This window comes from Pinus tabuliformis, chromosome 1_2, assembly GCF_031772625.1.
Source record: "Pinus tabuliformis cultivar Carrire ecotype Pingquan chromosome 1_2, CPIR1, whole genome shotgun sequence".
NCBI lineage: Eukaryota > Viridiplantae > Streptophyta > Pinopsida > Pinales > Pinaceae > Pinus > Pinus tabuliformis.
The window spans coordinates 1,016,675,236-1,016,695,309 of NC_142298.1; the positions used below are offsets into that span (position 1 = coordinate 1,016,675,236).

General features: G+C 33.5%; 1 protein-coding gene across 1 annotated transcript in view; it reads left to right on the forward strand.

Annotated features, from left to right (window-relative positions):
* LOC149209560 (serine carboxypeptidase-like 32) overlaps positions 1–17,547 on the forward strand; it is a 57,052-nt gene extending 39,505 nt beyond the window's left edge. The window contains exons 3-12 of the mRNA XM_089398670.1: positions 7,275–7,511; positions 13,108–13,215; positions 13,337–13,432; positions 13,521–13,613; positions 13,718–13,806; positions 15,562–15,828; positions 16,633–16,790; positions 16,891–16,986; positions 17,119–17,224; positions 17,401–17,547. Coding sequence (XP_089254796.1) covers positions 7,275–7,511; positions 13,108–13,215; positions 13,337–13,432; positions 13,521–13,613; positions 13,718–13,806; positions 15,562–15,828; positions 16,633–16,790; positions 16,891–16,986; positions 17,119–17,224; positions 17,401–17,547 — 1,397 coding nt within the window. The remainder of the gene's footprint in view (positions 1–7,274; positions 7,512–13,107; positions 13,216–13,336; positions 13,433–13,520; positions 13,614–13,717; positions 13,807–15,561; positions 15,829–16,632; positions 16,791–16,890; positions 16,987–17,118; positions 17,225–17,400) is intronic.
* The last annotated feature ends 2,527 nt before the right edge of the window (positions 17,548–20,074 follow it).

The window sequence follows — 20,074 nt, forward strand, 5'->3', positions numbered from 1 at the left end:
CATATGGAACTGTGGTGGTGGTGGAGGTGGTGTGGGCGGAGATGGAGGTGAAAATGGTGAAACCAGTGGCGGTGTAGGTGGGGGTAGTATGCGCAGAATTCGCTGCCTTATCAGACTGACCACGCTTCTCGAAGAAACTTTCATGAGCTCTTTCTTGCTTTCTCGCCGAGGTGAAATCAAGGGGCTATTTTCTTCTCTGAGCTACCATTGTTTCTATAGATTCTCCCACTTCGCGTAGCCCCAAACATCAATTTATTCGCATAACACACTTTTCACATAGTAGCATTTTAATCCAAGTGTTTAAAGATTTAATATACTTACCTCATGGCCTTTTGAGGAAGTGTCATTCTGCCTTGCTGTAGATGACTCATGTATATACCGCGAACTTGTTGATAAACCCTCCTATGATTCAATCGAGCCATGGTCCACAACGCGCGCGATCTTATCTTCTGACGCTTCTAGTCTGCGCACCACCTCTAGAGTCCATACGGTTGGTTTGTTGAGCCTACACCTTCCCTGACTGTCTGCTAGCTTCATGATCCACTCATACAATTCAGAGGGGAAGGATGCAGAGAAAATTTCATGGATTTCTGTATACACGTAGCGTTCAACCACTGTTCTTGTGATACTCATGGATTCCTATTTTCCTACGCCAGGAACTCGTGAAACTTTCTATCCATCCACTTTTCAATTTCTTTATTTGTCAAATTCCAGTGCCACGACATTAGACATCCCTTATGCAGATCTCAGTCCCACGAATGGAACCATTTGTTGGCTTGTTGGGGCCTGACCTAGATTTAGAGGTGATTTAGCTAAACAAATACGGGTACTACTGGCCTTTTCGGCAACAATCCGCAGAGTGTGGACTGAGGTCTCACCCGAAGTAGTATGGGAGGGTGCTAGAACCAAGCTTCCGCACCCTAGAGAGGTCTGATGGTTGCAAGCGGTTCGCGGTTCGACCCTACGCGCACGTCGCTATGCGCACTTACCTGAGCCTCGCAGCCTGAGATGATGCCTTCATGCAGCCCTACTCAGGGGCTGAACAATGTTATTACCCATGTCCTTACTAGTAGTCTAATATTAGTTAATTAACTTAGCTTAACTGTATTCTTTCAATTATACTTAACAATATTCACAATTCATACAAGTGCACGCAATAAAGAAAACAATATATTCGCAAATGATATCAAACATGTAATATCTCAGAACAGATACACAAAATTGGAAACAAAACCTTTCTTTATTAATCTCTTCCTTGGCTATAGACTCAACTCTTCCCGGCGCCCTCAGCTGCTGACTCTACTAGGCCTCTGCACACTCGGTTGTAGAGCCTTTTCCTACTCTACTGCCCAAGACACACTTTGCACTATGACTTAATATCTAAGACCCTTCATGTCGACCCTCTATTATATGATGTCTCTACAACTTAGAGCCTCACTTTATTTATACAATCCCATGGTCTGCAGACCATGGGTAGGCTGACATTACGTTCAAAACTTAGGGAGGACAACCCTATGACTCTAACATACATTTGGCGTCCGCCATTCGCAGAGCTTTACAACAATATCAACTCAAAACTTGGGCTTTGAGCCCCAAAACATGTCGTGGGGGGATTCCATGCCCAACAAACTCTAAGGAACGAAAGGGAGGATTCCAAAATAAAACATACTAAAAAATCAATGGTTGAAGAAAATAACACCATGGAAAACAAGATTAAAAATCTAAAAGAACAACTAAATAATAATTCAATGCTAAATAACATAGAGAATAAATTAGATATTAAACCCATAAAAGAGGAAATTAACAAATTGATTGAACTTGACCATGAGCACCATAAAAGAGCCTTACACCTTATAATTGTTGGTATAGAAGAACAAAACAATGAATACATATTAGAAATAGTAAAAGAATAATTCAAAACAAAATCTTGAATTCAAAAATTGATCTCACATAAGCAATAAGCGTAGGAAAGATACTTGAGCATAAACAGAGACTAATTCATCTTAAGATAAGCTATAATGACCATAAATTATATATACTTATGAGTTCCGCAAGTGTAAAAGGATAAAAAAATTTTATAAATGAAGATCTCATTCCAGAAGACCACGTTGAACTTAGGAAGGAAGTCTAGAAAAGAAGGGAAATGAGCTATCATTAGGAATAGAAAAGATTGTATTACATATAGAGTCCAAAATATGAGTGATAAATAGGGACTAGGATCACTTCAGATCCTCTTCTGGAACTATTGTGGTTTTCCATGGTGTAAAGTGATATGTTAAGTTGAATGCTAAGTGATATTGATCTTATTTTTTTAATTGAAACTTACGAGCATGACGAATCTATGGTTCCTCACCTTCATACATTCATTCTTTGGTTAGCTTGGAATAAGAAATCATCTCAGAGGGGTCTTGGTGGTATAGCATGTTATATAAAGAACATTGTTTCTTTTCACATCCATCTTCATAAAATCGACCCCTTCAATTAGTACATTTGGATCAAGATCTCTGATTCTACCACCAATAGGGATTTCCTTGCAATCAACTATTTCACTCCTATCAACTCTAAATCTTATAAGAAAAACAACTTGGATAAGAATTTTCCTTTCAATACCTTAGAAAAATACATCCACAACCTAAGGAATACATGTAATATCCTTTTTCTCGGGGACTTCAATGCTAGAACGACTACTAACCAAGCTATTATGTTAAGTAACAACTCTAACCATGACCCCTTATGGCTTGATGAATATGATGACTTAGCTAATAGATTCAAAAGAAACTCTAAATACATAACCAAGAACTTATTCATCATCGAGCTCCTCAAGCTTTGTAGTTCCCAAGACTTGATTATCTGTAATGGTATTAATAAGTGGCCTTCACCTAGAAAGATGATTTATTTCCATGGGCTACGAAGTAGGGCCGTGGACTATGCAATTTCAAACACCCATGCCCTCAACTGTATTACAAACTTTGAGCTACTTAATGATTACATGTCTGACTCTAACCTCAAGACTTTGTCTTTAACCCTCAATATTGTTATGTATATTGGCCACATGCAAGAGACCAATGAAATCCAAGAACACACTCGTTTCAATAGGAGTAATGTAGACCTTTTATTAAAGGATTTAAAAATGGATTTAGGCTCCCTCGCTTATAATAACAACATTGATAAAATTTATTACAACTTTATTACTACCCTTTCGACTACCATTAATAAGTTCTCTACTGAGGTTTCCGATGAACAGATTAACATAACTTCAAACCCTTCGTATGACAAATAATATAATTTTTTTAGGGAAATGGTTAGAGATGCTCCTAATGAAATGGTAAAGCGTTGCAATATAAGTATATATAAATATCTCATAAAAAATAAGAAGAATACTTATATTAGTAAGAGAAAAGAGAATCTTCTTCACCTTTCTAAATTTGCTCCCAGAATGTTTTGGTTCAATGTGCTTGTTCGCAAATCAAAAGATAATAATTAAACCCCCTTAGAGAATTTGGACATCTATAGTAAGAAATTTTATCACTCTTAGGACATCATGGACACCATAGTAAACATTCCTATTAAGGAAGATATATTTTCTCTAGAACACGTTGAGTCTAGGATTAATAAGCTTTCTAATGGGAAAGCTAAAGATATTGAAGGATACCAAGCTGAAATATTTAAAATGGGAAGGTCTATCCCCATTCCTCATCTCCACAAGATTCTCAATTTCGCAGTAAAGGATGGATTTCCCTAAGCCTTGGACGCAAAGCCTTATTGCTTCTATCTTCAAAAATGGGGACAAAAGCGTTCCCTCTAACTACAAGACCATTATGATTAGCCACATCTTAGCCAAAATTTATGAGATCATTTTGGAAAAGAAGAATAGCCTTTGGCTTGAAATCCATGGTAAAAGAGCTAAAGGACAAGGTGGGTTTAGGAGACATCATTCGACTATTGACCATCTTGTAACTCTCAAGATCATTACCAAGGAATGTCGCAATAGTAAAGTGAATCTCTTCTATTACTTTATGGACTTTAGAAAATCCTTTGACATCGTTCCTCTAGATAAGTCTTGAAATAGACTTGAGGAGATAATGGTTCCTCCTATGTTGAGGATTGCTCTGATCTGCCTCTTCAATACTGTTGCTTTCAAGCTTAGACCAAAAAAGGGTGGTCTAAAGATATTAAATGCAATATCGGTGTTAACCAAGCATGTCCCCTATCCCCAGCCTTTTTAGCGTTTACATCGATAAGCTAGAGGAGTGTTTTGAAACTGCGAGTCGTAAGGGCACCGAGCTTGCTAGTATAACGATTTATCTTCTCCTTTATGCTCATGATATTATTCTTCTTTCTAGAAGCCATGATGAACTAGGCAAGAAACTTAAGAATCTTCACGATTACCGCTCCAAGATGGGTATGACAGTTAATACCAACAAGAATAAAGTCATGAGAAGTAAATCCACAAATATCACCTATGGTAATTTCGTCTATGATAATAATTTATTAGGACATGTTTTTTCTTATATATATTTGGGTATTGACATTTCTCAACAACTCAGCTAGAATTATAGCAATGACAGAAGGATTACTGGATGTTGGAAAGCTTATTAAGAGCTTGAAAACAATTGTAAGACGGTTGATATTTGTGTTTGGGGTAAAAACAATTCCTTTTCTAGACTCTCGTTACCCTTGTTGTCTTGTATGAATGTGAAATTTGGGGTTGCAGTATATCCAGAGAGTCATAGAGAAATATTGAGATGATTCAAAAACGATTCATATCCTACAACCTCAAGATCAAGGGATATACTCTCTATCCTATCCTCCTGATCGAAGCTAGTCTTCCCCCATTGAAATCATGGCTATGTTTAAGTGTTTGATGTATAAGAAGAAGCTTTACAACATGGAATCCAAGAGGCTTCCCAAAATTGGTTGTAACATTAGTCAAAACCCCCACCTCCATCTCAAGCATGCGTGCATAAGGATGCCTAGTCTTGGCTCAATCAATGGGGGGTAAAGGAGGAGATCATCTTGGGAAGCAAGGATTGTGTCAAAGATATTATTGTCTCCAAGTTTAAGGATAATATGTGGGATGATAAGGATATGGAAGGTAAAAGGAAGCTAAGATATTATAAGGAGGTGATCAACCCCACCCTTGATAACCAAAATTATCTCTTTATTTTAACCAACACTAAAAAAAAATATGAACATCGCTAGGATAAGAACTAATTCTCATGAGCTTCAAAGTGAAATGGGTGATGTTCTACTCCCAAGACTCCTTGGGATGATATAATATGTCAACTCTGTGATACTAAGAGCGTGGAAGATGAAAAGACTTTCTTTCAAATTGCCTGACTGATACTCACATCCACTTTCATTTCCCTAATATTCGCCACACTTCCAATCTTCTTAACTTGTTAAGTTAGTCCAACTATAATGATCTTGGAATTCTTTTTTCCTTTCTTTTTAATCATAGAAATAAAATTTTGAAGAATCAAAATTAAATATTCTCTCTTTTTTCTTAATGTCTTATATACCACATTGATCTCAATTGACTTTAATAATATCATTATCCTCATCATAAGAATCATCTTGAACACTCTATGACCAACTCAAATTCAGTCCACCCTAAAATAAAAATGACAAATTTTTCTCTATTTTAACCCAAGAAAATAATACAAAATCCATCTCTCTAATTAACAAAACGCAAATTAGATAACACTAGCGGGGAGTTAAAGCGACCTTCTGTCGTTAATATAAACCATCATCAATTTATATATATGGTTACTTAGATGGGGACGTTCACTTACAAGTTCTAATCAATAACCTTTTAAATCTGGAAGGTTTCAATTTGTTTTTTTAAATAAAATAAATATTTTAATTTAATATTTTAAAAATAAAACATTATAACTTAAATCATATGATTAAACTATAATTTTATATTTCAAATTTGATAAATGATTCTTAAAAAAAATAATATCGTGTTTATTTATTTTTATTTATTTCAAAATAAATATTTAATTTTTAAAATATTTATAATAAAATAAAATTTACAAATATATATATATAGACACAGTTTTAAATAAAATTTAAATAATCCAAATATCTTAAAGATGGTTTATATCATTAAACACTCAAAAATTCAAAACATAATTTAAATGGAAAAAACATCTAAATAGGACCAAGAATAGTAACACAAATTTTGAACGAGACCAACCCAAAAGAAACCATAATTAAAATTAATAAATAACAGATAAGATAAAGTTTACATAAACCGCTAATAAGCTGACCATTTCCTTCTTGATATGCTCTCCTCGAAGATACTTGTCCGCCGCAACATAATCCTCTCGGGATCACAATCCCGAACAGCAAAGAAGGCTGATTTCGTGTGACAAATTGGTATGCATTAATAGCAATCCAGATACTCGGCGGTAGTCAACAGTCAAACAATAACAACCCAAGATTACATGCGGGTCATGCGGGTTATACACAGTTGTTGGTTAGTCAACAGTCAAACAATAACTATCTAGGGTTGCATTCGTGTTAGGCAAGGTTGGTTTGTTAAGGTTAATTTGATGGTGGATATTAGAATATTTTGAAATTTTAATAGATATGAGCGAAGTTAAATAGTTGATTTTATTGAATGGGTAGGTAAACACGTTAGATTTTTGGGTGCTCAAAGGTTATTAATTTTGAGGCGTTTAAAAGGTTGTTAATGGTGTTGAATTCATTTAGGTCATAAAAATTTACAAAAATTGACCTCATTACACGGGGCCTTTTATCAAATCTACAATTCAATTAAAGATGAGGTTTACATATTGGATTTTCAGTCCATTCTCATAGGGTTTGCTAGTTTGGATCTATCAAATCTACAATTCAATTAAAGATGAGGTTTACATATTGGATTTTCAGTCCATTCTCATAGGGTTTGCTAGTTTGGATCTACAGATTCTAATAGAAATATAAAATAAAATTTGGCGGCTTCCCAAAAAAAAGGTGGATGCCAACCTCTTAGTTCAACGAGAGACAGCCTTAAATATCTGAAAACCATATCACATCCGCCACATTTTTTCCAAAATAACGATTCTCGTAGAGCCAGAGCGGTTGAGCAAAATTAGGGTTGTTTCCTTTAAGCCGATTTCCCAGCATTGACCAAGGTATGTTTCTTATATCTAAAAGAAGCGTCCTTCCTGGTAAGAGGAAAAAACCAAAATCGAAGAAAGGTTTTGAAGGTGATTGATACGGACCTGGGAAAATGGACTGTAGAAAACCTTTTTGGCTAATTCTAGGGTTTGTTCTGATCTGTTTGTGTGCCACTAGAGGTAAGGCCATTTCAAATCTCGAAAATAATCAAACAAGCGAATCGGATCTGGTGACTCAACTGCCCGGGCAGCCGCAAGTTGGATTCAACCATTATGCTGGCCATGTGACTGTGGATGAAAAGGGTGGAAGAGCTCTCTTCTATTGGTTCTATGAAGCTTTTTCTGAAAAAGAGCAGAAGCCGCTGCTCCTATGGCTCAATGGAGGTACTCATCCTGTCTTTCAATCTTTACTTTGCCATGATTGTGTCATTCGGCTTTTCCTGTTATAATATAGATAAAATTCTGCAGTGGTATGTCATCTAGATTCTGTTTCTTAGATTTTAGTGGAGTGAAAAAACTGTGACATTGATACGCAATATCTGAATACTAAGTCTCTTAAACCAAGCAGGTTTCGTGTCACTGCAATTCAACGACTAAAATTTATTTCCAGTGAACAACCAGAATCCTTCTTTTCAACCTTGGCATACTCTCCTATCTTATCTTTTATTCCTTTTAGTGTTGGATCTTTTATTCTTTTAGTGTTGGATTTTAGTGTATATTATTTTTGGATTTTAGTGTTCTTGACTAAATATTTTTGCAATTTATTCATAAATAAGAAAATTTAATTCTTGAATTCAATATTTTGTGGTTCATACTGAATAATTAAGAAAATATATTCAATATTAATCCCATATACTTTTTAGAATCATGCATTATACTTCATCTTAATAATAAAATAAGATGAAGCAAAAAAATATATCACCAACTTAAATAGAGCAATATAACAACTATGTAAACTGTTTTTGAAAAATAATATTATAATATATAAATAATATATTTTATTAAATTATATTAAATAAAATCTAATAAAAAATAACAACTATAATTAAGGCCAGAACTAATAAAATACCCAAATATATATTAAAAAACCTACTGTAATTTCAAAAGAAACAAAATGATGTCAAAAAAAAATAAATGGGAAAAATATATAAATTATATATCAATGCGGTATTAAACCGAATAAAATGGAAAATCATGCAAATTATAGTACGATGACTAAATTACACTCTCTAATAGCACATCACTCTCATGCGTTAGCATAAGATCAAATTCCTAATTAAAATGTGGTGAGCGTTGTCTTGGTTAGAAACTTAATAATGCCTAGCCATAGTTATTATAATCACCTCTATATATAGTTATTATAATTATCTCTATATATATTATTATCTATTATCGGAATCGTTTGTTGAAGTGGGAAACTTGAAACTCGTTCCAATGGTTTATGTGGTTTCTCGAGTTTTGGAACAATATGACAACGTTACTTTTTGAGTGGGAGTTGCAATGAGAGTTTAGGACAATTCTCGGAGTTGAGTTTTGGAACAGTATGAGAATGTTACTTTTTTAGCTGGCCTTACAGTGAGAGTTTAGGATAGTTCTTGAAGTTTTGAAAATTGTTTTTTTTAGTTTTGGTGTGTGGGGTTGGCGAATACAAAAGCTGTAGAGAAATATGTTAAAATGCTCACAAAACATGAGCTTATGTTCAAACTTTCGGAGGAAAAAAGGCCAAAGACATTCCTAACATCGGCCAAAGACATCCCTAACATCGATATTTTTAATCGAGAAACTCTAGCAATCTCTTGATGGGTTAAGGAAGAAGGGCAATCTCTAGGATGTCATGTTGATGAGAATTTGTTTTATTGTTTATGTATATATATGACAAAAGATTGTGTGCACATATTATATGTGGTAGTCAATGCTTAAACATTAGAGTTGTTTTTTCTCTTCACAATAACTAAATAGATATGTAAAACTATTTCTTTGTATTTTTAAGGTAGATTGTTTCAAATACTACATAGAATTGATAATGAGACTCATAGAGAAAGACACCCTAGAATATATTTATATATAAGAGAGATTATATATTTATTATTTATATATTTAAATTGATGTTAATATTTTAATATTTTGGTTGAATGTTAATGTTGATTATTATATAATCCGGCCTAGATCCATCTTATCAAGGGGCCAGAGGGATCCAATCTCTTGAGGTGAAAAATTCTTTTTCGTGTCCAAAACTTGAGGAAAGGTTTGCACCTCGAGACATTTCATCCCTCTCAATGCTTTCTAGATCCAGGTTAAGATGGATCTAGGCTGGTTATATAAAACTATATAGTATCTATATTTGTATCTATGTGTCTCTTTCTTATTCCCTCTCTCTATTTCACCCCAAACATGCACACACTCTCTCCATATCTATCTCCCTCTCCCCCTCCCTCTTCCCCTTCTACCTCTCTCTCTCTCTTCCCCTTCTCTCCTCTCTTTCTTCCCTCCCACTCTCTTCTCTCCCACTCTCTCTCCATCGCTCCCTTTTCACTCCCTCTCTCTCCACCTTACTCCCTCTATGTCTTTCTTCTTCCTTCCCTTTCTCTCCCCCTCCAACTCCATCTCTCTTTCCTTCTCTCTTGAGTCCTCTCTCTGTTTCTCTCCCACCTCCTTCTATCTCCCCCCTACCATCTCTTTCTCTCTGTCCCTTCCCTCAAACTCTGCCACTTTCTCCCTTTCTCTTCCCTTCTCTCTCTCCCCTCCATCTCCGTGTCTTCGTGTTTCTCTCTCCCGTCAGTCACTCTCTCTCTCTCTCTTTCTCTTTCTCTCTATGCCCTCTAACATTGTCACTACATCCCTCCCTCTTTGTCCTCCCTCTCTCCCCTCCACTTTTCTTGTTTTCATCCCTTGGATCCTTAGTTAAGATGGATCTATGTTGGTTCTTACTAATACAATATATATTATATAAATTTCACATCTTTAAATATAAAAGTATTCTCATTTTCAATTTTATTAAAACATTAATTTCATTTCTATGGGAATATTTATAGTAGTGGTGAGGACACAGATTTTAGATATATGTCGAAAGTAATTATAACCTTTTTTTCTTTGAAGTTATCTTTAGTGCGACTTTTTGGAAGCTTTTCGGGTAGATTTTTCCGGTTTAGTTTTTCTAAAATGGGGAGAATTCATTTAAATCACAAGTTTGTGCCCTAAGGGTTTAAATAACACAAATCAAGATTTCGCAACAATTGATTTCACGACAATTTTTTCCGCCGAATTCCAGCACCTGAAACTCCAAAAGGTCGCACTAAAGACAACTCCTTTTTCTTTTAGCTTCAATTAAAAAAACGTTTTAAAAATAAATTATTTTTATTGTGACATAAGTTGTGCTCTTCGGGCATGTGGTATTGATAATCTATGATATTATGGTTTTTTGGAATTTATAACGAAATCTATTGACAAGTTCATAATATCAATGACAAAGTGGGGGTGAATATCCATGATTAAAAACCTTATCATGTTGTTATAAAATATTTTGATTGTGAAATAAGTTATGCCCTTTTGGGCATGGTATTGATAAGTCATAGTATTTGCATAAAAGCCTATTTACAAGTTAATAATATCCATGGTAAAGTGGGGGTGAATATCCATGGTTAAGAATATTTTCATATTGTTTTAATACTTTTTTATTGTGAAATAAGTTATGATTTTTTTGGTATGTGGTATTGACAATCCATGGGATTGGCCCATGGTATTGAAAAAAATAATCTTGTGAAAATCCATGGTTAAGAATCTTGTGATATTATTATAAAATATTTTGGTTGTGAAATAAATTACGTTTTTGGGCATGCGGTATTGATAAGTCATGGTATTAGCCCATGGTATTGTAATAAAGCATATTAACAAGTTAATAACAAAATCAAAATATAACAAATTTCTTTTTTATTATTGTAATTGTTTTTTAATTAAGTAGGCATTTAAAATTATTTACATACTTACATTAGACCTACACATCTACCCTATATTGGACTCTAGACAATTATATATATATATATATATATATTTTTTTATTTTTTTTTTCTTATAAATTTTGGGGAAACCTCAACCTTACCAGATACTCATACCCTCATGTAACATAGATTATTATCATTAGCATGATACATATTAAAAAAATAATAATATATAAGCTATTATCCATGACTGTGATGCACATTAATGTTAAAGTATTTGTTAATATTTAGCATATATTAATATTTTATTTAAATGTTACTAAAGTTTAATCATTTTTAATTTTTTTTTAGCTATTCTTATGGAAAAAGGTTAATTATTTTAAATATTTCATGATTTACATATTAATAAATGTTAAATATTTTTTAGTGAAGTTTTTTTATTTTATTTTTTTTGTTTCTCATGAAAAAGTGAGAATTTCACACAAAATATACATTATTGTTTTTACGAATTTTGGTTTTTCTTAACCATTGTCAATCATAATCTATCATAGTAAACTGGAACAAACCTAGATACATCTTAACTCTGGATTTATCAAGCATGAAGAGAGATCAAATCTCTTGAGTGCAAATCTTTCCACAAGTTTTGCACTCACAAAAGAGGCTTACCCAGAGATTTTATCCATTAGACACTTAATAGATCTAAAGTTACTATCAATATAAATATTTTTAATTATTAATCCTTAATAACTATAACTTGATTTTATTTATTTATTTGTAATTTTAGTGAATGGATTTTTTTAATTAATAATTATAATTTTTACTTTTATTTATTTATTTTATTTTTACTTTTATTTGTATGTAATTTGATCAAGTCAAAATGTTTAGATAATATAACATGACATGACATTACAACATCATCTCTTTCATATCCATAGTCACCCATAGTTGACCATGGTCTACTAATACTCCCTTATATTCTAGTTGTCAACTAATAAATATGATTAATATATATTAATGAGCAGCATTTTCTATCTTTTATCCACAAATTAATTTAAGAAAATAATTCCAATTAGTATATATCAACTAAATATACTATTTAATTATACTATTTTTTGTTCACGCCATTCTAATATTTTATTTTTCGTTCACTCCATTCTAATATTTAATATTGAAAAAAAAAATATTCATCAATTATACATCATCATAATAACTAAATTGAATCTAAAAAAACTTAACGTTAAGTGAATAACCCATCTATCCACCAGTGAAATATGAGGTCACCACATACACAATTACAATCCCGCATCGGATTTAGATATAGATATAGAGTATCTTTTCTCAAAATATAAGTCAACCATAATTTATAACTGAAATTCATAGTGTAGGTCGTGTCAACCTTATCAGGTGACACATTTGGTGTTAATACCCATCTATCCACCAGTGAAATATGAGGTCACCACATACACAATTACAATACCGCATCGCATTTAGATATAGATATAGAGTATATTTTCTCAAAATATAAGTCAACCATAATTTATAATTGAAATTCATAGTGTAGGTCGTGTCAACCTTATCAGGTGACACATTTGGTGTTAATATAAGTGTCTGCTAGTTATTATAGTCGGTGTAGATTCTGTTCAGTTAGTTGACATTTGGTTGGACTTTTAGATTCCGCTAGTTATTATAGTCAGTGTAGATTCTGTTCAGTTAGTTGACATTTGGTAGGGTCTTTGAGATTCTGTGCAGTTTGTTTTCTTGTCTCCGATGTAGTTTATTTTAGTGTTATTGGATAATGAGAATAGCCATTACCAATTTTAAATCTGTTCAATGTTTATTTCGGCCGCTACATTCTTCGTGACTTTGAAACTGACATGATTTTAATATTCATGGCATTCCATATACATTCTAAACGAGTAACCAACCGAGCCATCAACCATGATCTGGTTTCATTTAGGAGCTCAGCTTTATATTCTAATAATGATATATAAATTTTGACATTTTCTGAACATTTGGTGATAGTTTATATTAATCTTCGTTCTTAGGTCCTGGATGTTCTTCTGTGGGATATGGAGCAACACAGGAAATAGGACCTTTCATTGTGGACCCTTCCGGCTCTACGCTTTCCTTCAATGAATATGCATGGAACAATGGTTTGCTTTTCGATGTTTTTCTTTCCTGCAATTTTAATTACTGTTCTTGGTTTTCCTTAGTTTATTTGAGCGGCTTCAATCATTCAAGTTGAGATTTATATGAAACTGAAACTCTATGCAGCGTCCAACGTATTGTTTGTAGAGTCGCCTGTTGGGGTAGGGTTTTCTTATAGTAACGAATCATCAGTTTACGACATACTTGGCGACAACCTAACTGGTAATTTCTTATTCCAAATTCTATTATCCAGGCCTAGAATGAAATTGATGTGAAAACTAATGATAAGATTGCTCTGAAAATCTTTCAGCTTTGGACACATTTTCTTTTCTTCAAAATTGGTTTACAAGGTTCCCCGAATACAAACAACACGACTTTTACATAGGAGGAGAGAGCTATGGAGGCGAGTAAATTTAGCTTTAAATGGCAGTTACATTTCAGTCCATCTCCATGAAATTGCCAATAACTCACAATAATCTGACTGTAACTTGATGCAACATGATGCAGGGCATTACGTGCCACAACTTGCTGAGGTCATTTATGATTTCAACAACAGTACGACTCAGACAAACCGTATCAACCTTAAAGGTTTCCTGGTAAAATAATGGCAGTCAATGGATTTGTAGTCAGATACTATAATTACTATGGCATGTATGTTTGGGCTTTTCTCTCTCTTTTTTTCCGAAGGGGACGGTCAGGGATCTGTTACTTTGGGGTGTAGCTTCTATTAGGGTTAAATTCTCGTATTTTTTATATTTAATCGTGAAACACTTTTTATTATTTAATCATCAAAGACTCAGCATTATATGTCCCCTATGAATGCCGTTTATTTAATTTAGGAGAAAGTTAAAAATAGGTATATATACCATTCCAAATAATACTGGAGAAAATAAAAGAAGTTTGCAAACTTCTGGCGGGAGACACCAAGATAAGTATTCACACTATAGCATTTTCAATATTATGATTTTAAGATGAGATTTTTAGAAAAGCATAAAATGTTTTTTTTTAATAGTTATGAGATATCGAGATAAGCATAGGTTCATTCATGGTGGGTTATGAGATCTCTTGATAAGCATAAGCTTATTCAGGGTGAGTTTTTAGATTTGTTAGAGAAACATATGTTCTCATCTCTATTTACATCATACTTAAACTTAAATCTTGAAAACTAAGTACTAAAGTTTCCACTCATGTGGCATGCCCATTCTAATGGGCCATTGGTATGTTATATAAAACATTAACTTATTCATTGAACTTAATTTTTGAAAACTAAATGTAGGCTTCAGAGTGACATAGGCACCCTAAAGAACGATTACATTACATCATACTTAAGCTTAAATCCTGAAAACTAAGAACTAAAGTTTCCACTCATGTGGCATGCCCATTCCAATGGGCCATAGGTATGTTATATAAAACATTAACCTAATCATTGAACTTAATTTTTGGAAACTAAATCTAGGCTTCAGAGTGACATAGGCACCCTAAAGAGCCATTAGTATGTTATATAAAAAATAACGTAAGAGGATAGTAGTAATCAAATTGAAGTGTTATGTAGTTATCTAAATTGACTTTCCGCGTTTGTATGGGTGAAATAATTATTTTTTATTTGATTTTAAGCTTTTATTTAATTTCTTTGGTGTTAGTAAAGTAATTTTCTATCAAGGTTTTTATAAAGTGAATCTATTTATTACTTTCGTCATAAGAGATATATGATTTGTTGTTAGATATAAAATATCACAGGCATAATTATCAAGACTATACTGTGGTTGACACATTTATAATTTATATAAATGTAAATGGGTTGGGATTTTCAAGTGTCATGGTGTAATGGTATTGATGGAAGAGCTCTATTCTTCTTCTATTGTGATTTTTTTTAAAATAAATTATTATTTAGTAAAATGTTATAATTTTCTCAATTTCCTATTTCAAATCGAATTGAAATTTATAAATTTATTTTATTATTTATAATCCAATTATTAAAATTGTTTAATAAATTTGATTGGCCAAAATATTGATGGTATTTGTCCAGTAGTATGTGAAAATCCATTGTTTTTTCACTATGATATTCATCTTCCAAAGAAACTTATTTAAAAGCTAGAAACATCAATGATAAATCGTCTAAATAGAGAAAAACAAATAAAAGTGTCTTTAGACACCATCAGTGTTCTGTGATCCCAACAATAAAATAACTGATATTTCATTATTAAACCTTTGCTAGGACTTCCAACCTGCAGCAAGGATGGACTGCCCGTTCTGAGATTTCGTTGATAAGAAAAAATGCTAAATATACATACCGGTGGGTGACCATTGACATGATAACTGTACATGTGACGACGGGCTTTTCAAAATTTCAGGTGGGCAACCCAGAAACGCATAACGGCTATGACTGGAAAGGTAACATGGACTATGCATGGAGTCATGGATTCATATCCGACGAGACTTACCAACTCATCTTATACAACTGCAATTTCTTCGTTAACAATACATTCGACAACCAGACATGTAATGAAGCAGTAAACGAAACTTTAACGCAGTCTAATCAGGTCGACAGGTACAGCCTCTACACACCCAAGTGTTTGGTAGATTCTGCTACGTCCGCGAAAGCGAACACAAAAAATTCTGTAAGTAATTATATTATCATGCCAATGTGTGTATTTATGTATAATCTGATTTCAAATTATTTTGAAAATTCCATTAATAGACAGGCTGTTTAACTTTGTTTTTTTCCCAGAAAAAAAATCGAACTTTTTTATAAGGAGTAAAAAAGTTACAAAGCATATGAGTTAACATTCTGCAAAAAGCTGTCTGATAATAACAAAAGCTCCTCTGAGAAGGATCATCAGCACCCCTACGTAGTGCTAATCTAAAACTCCTGTACTCGGCCTGAGCAGCCTTAACCAAGAAAATAAAACTGAAGTCCAAGTGTCTCCTGGGCCTCCTTTCATGAGGAAAACAACCCAGAGAAACTCATACAGTGAAGAAAATCCATAATCCGCTCTATCAAAACCAGAGCATAAAAGTATATATAGGAGAAAAAACAAAACAAAGTACATATGCCACCAGCTATCATATGAAACACAGATAAACTAGTGCATATAAGTAAAAGCAAAAACTATATATTTGGAGGGAGATCCGACACACGGATCTGATCCTGAAACTGTTCAGTTACTCTCCAAACGCCCACAGCTTGCTGCAGACCTGTTTTAGAAAGCCCATCGGCTGTTTAACTTTGTTACTCTTTACAGATTTTCAAAATATCTCAAAATCTACAATCGAATTAGAATTGATATCTTCCCTTTCGCTTCTTTTATATATATATATATATGTTTTGACTACCAGCAGCCATATGAAATGTTTATACAAAATTCATATAATTTCTCATAATGTTTCAACCATTAACGTCCGCATAAAATGTATTGTTTCAGCTTTCACAGTTAAAAAGGAGGAGGTTGAGTACTGGATCACAATCATCTTATGATCCGTGTGAGGATAACTATTCAATCAAATATTATAACAGAGAAGACGTTCAAAACGCACTCCATGCAACTCGAGGTGGAGAATTCGTCCAATGGACTCCCTGCAAGTAAGAAACATGGGAACTCAAACCCAAAGATTTTTATATACCGTTGAATAATTCACTTCAATATGTGAAAAAAATTAATCACAAGCCTTGAACTCTGCAGTGACAGCCTCTTCGGCAACTGGAAGGATGCCCCGGACTCTATCCTCCCCATATACCAAAAACTCATAGCAGGAGGCCTTCGCATATGGGTATACAGGTATGCAAGCATTGCCACACTAAACTTAATAGATACGTACTGTCCAACACCTTACTTTTTTTGTCTGCAACAAATCCCCAGAAGTAAACGTTGGAATATATGATTAATTTTTATGTATTGGAAATGTTGCAGTGGGGATACTGATGCCCGGGTCTCACTAATATCGACCAGATATGCTATAGATCAACTTCATCTTCCTATCAATAAAACATGGGGACCTTGGTTTCATGAGCAACAGGCAAAAAATTTCTACACGCTTTTTGTTTTTAATTGTTATAGAATCTGGCAATACCAATCACAGTAAACAATCATTATCACAGCTTAGTTTTTAAGAGGAAGTGAAAGTATTACTTCCTGGTTTTTTGTTGAAGTATTGTTTAGGAGATTCATTTTTGCTGGTTATAATTTTTGCAGGTGGCTGGATGGACTCAAGACTATGTTGGCCTGAAATATTCAACGTTTTATGGTGTGGGGCATGATGTTCCTAATTTCTATCGCGATCGCGCTCTTGTGTTTTTCACGGCATTTCTTTCGGGGGCACCTCTGCCCGATACACGATAAAGCAGTCATCGACGAAGATGATATTTGTCTGATAACAGGAAAGGTTTTATTTTGGATAAGTTTTAAATATATCATTCAGAATAAGTAATGTTGTATGGTTGTTCAACCAATTGAATCTTTGTGTTTCAATTTGAACGATGAACCATCTCACCCGAATATAGGAGAAATTCAAATATTTGTACTTTTAAAATGGAGAAATTCAAATAGGTGTACTTTTAAAATCCTCCTTAAAATGTTCATATTTTATATTTACTGAACAGGAGAAAAGTATTAGAGTCAGAATGAATACTCTAACACCAAGAGCTTTCGGGTTTCGACCCTGTGACCTCTTATTGGCGAGACCCCGACTTGACTGATTGAGCTAATTAAAATATTTGTTAATTTCACTTATTTAAATGATATAATTTAAGGATGGGAAAAGTTAAAATTAAATTTTAAATAATTTATATAAATTAAAAATATTTATAATAATGAATATAAAGTATAATAATGTATTTAATAAATTAACATAAAAATAATAATATTTTTGTTTTACCTCTATGGGGTGAGGTACAAGGAAAATGGTTTGGCGATGTGTGCCCGCTACTCTAGGCTTAAGAGAATATTAAATGGGTTGGCATGGTTAGCCATGTATGTGATTAAAGTATAATAATTTATTTAATAAATTAACCTTAAAATAATAATATTTTTATTTTACCTCAATGGAGTTAGGTATAAGTACAAGGAAGATGGTGGGATGTGTGCATATTGTTCTAGGCTTAAGCGAATATTCAATGGGGTAGCATGGTTATTTATGTATGAGATTTTATTAATCTTTGTTAATTACGAAGACTGTTAAAGGTAGTAGGAGAGGGGCGTGATAGTCTTGTTTATAAATAATCTCTATTAAAAATTTGCTCATAGTTTGTGGGTCGGAGACTTGGCCTTCTTTTCAAGTGTGTTTTGGGTTTGAGAGAGAAAATGGTAAAGTCTAATTTGAATTCCTGGTATTCTAGAAACCAAGTGGACAATTCCTATGAAGCATAATACTAAAAGAAAACTTTGTTTCCATGGGGTTCAGGAAATTTAGGCTATAATACTTAAGGGTAAATTATTAAGGAAGGGAATTGGAGGCGCAATTTGTGAGAAGACATGAGAGTCTCACAACTTGGTTGTTCTAAGGAGTTATGATATGCAAAGAATTGTTTTAACTTTCAACACTCGATGCTCAATGGCCACCTCTCTTTGAGTATTTCTGTAGCCCTTTCAAATCTTAAATTTTGATGTTAACTCTATGTTTGGTTACAAGAAGGCCAATTTATTGGTAGATTTAGATCTTGGAACAATGAGGTGTATTGTTGTTTGGATGTGGTTGGTATTGAATCTTTCTTATTGGATTATTAGGTCCTTATATTTGTGTTGGGTCTATGTCTTACGCTCTCCTATCAGAAATTTCTATTCTCAAGGTGATTATCCAGGGGGTGCTAGATTGTTATTTAGTATGATAAGTGCCAAAGCACCTGTAGGCCATCTCCCTCTTGTTTGGTTGTTGATTGTCTATTAGTTGTACCGCCATACTCAATTTGCATTTCTTAGCCTACTTGGTGTTACCCAACAAAACAAATCCTAGTCAGGTCAAATGAAGAAGCATCATATGAGAAGTAGATAGGGCAAGGGAGGAGGTTATGGGCCTCAAGGTGAAAATCACACCGAACATCAAGCCTAGGAGGTTGTTGAGACCTTTCAATAAGTGTTCCCTCTGAAAATTAGGAGTGAGTTGCAGAACTTGGAGACCATAAAAATGAGAGATAGGCATGCCTTGTTTGACTCAGAGGCCATAGAGGATATAGGATAGTGGGTTCCTAACCTTCACAACACCAAGGGAGGGAAAAAGTAGTACTATCAATATTTACCTCTCTACTAGCCAATAAAAACATTTCTCGAGGTGTTTAATGGGTGGTAGTCTTAGAGGTACAATGTCTTTGCAATTCTTAAGGATATGAGAGAAATAAACAGTTTCATATGGACATAATTGACGTGTGTTTGGCTCAAATTGAGTAGCATGTCCATTGCATTACCACCACGCCAACCCCTCTAGGATCTAGTGTGAAAGATCCAACATTTGTTACCTCTTTTGATTCCTAGTTTTTAAATGACTTCGGGTAGTTTGTTATGTTATGATCATGCAATAGGTACTCTTGTTATGTTACAACTATTAAGGCTCTTCCAGTTTTGGACAAGCTATTCCATAGGTAGGTGGTAAAAAACATTTGGTCTCCCACTAAGAAGATTGAAACCATTTACCATAAAACATGTTGTTAATGGTTGATGAATGATGTATTGACTTATATGATTTTTTCAGATAATATAGATTTAGCTTACCAAAAACCATATTTTTATATGAAATATATATTAACGACATATAAATTGATAAGATTTTTTAATAATATTAACATGTCCTTATCAAATATGTAAAATACTTTCATTTGAAATATGTGTATGTGTGATAATAAAATAAATAAAAAGTTAATTATATAAATATTAAAAA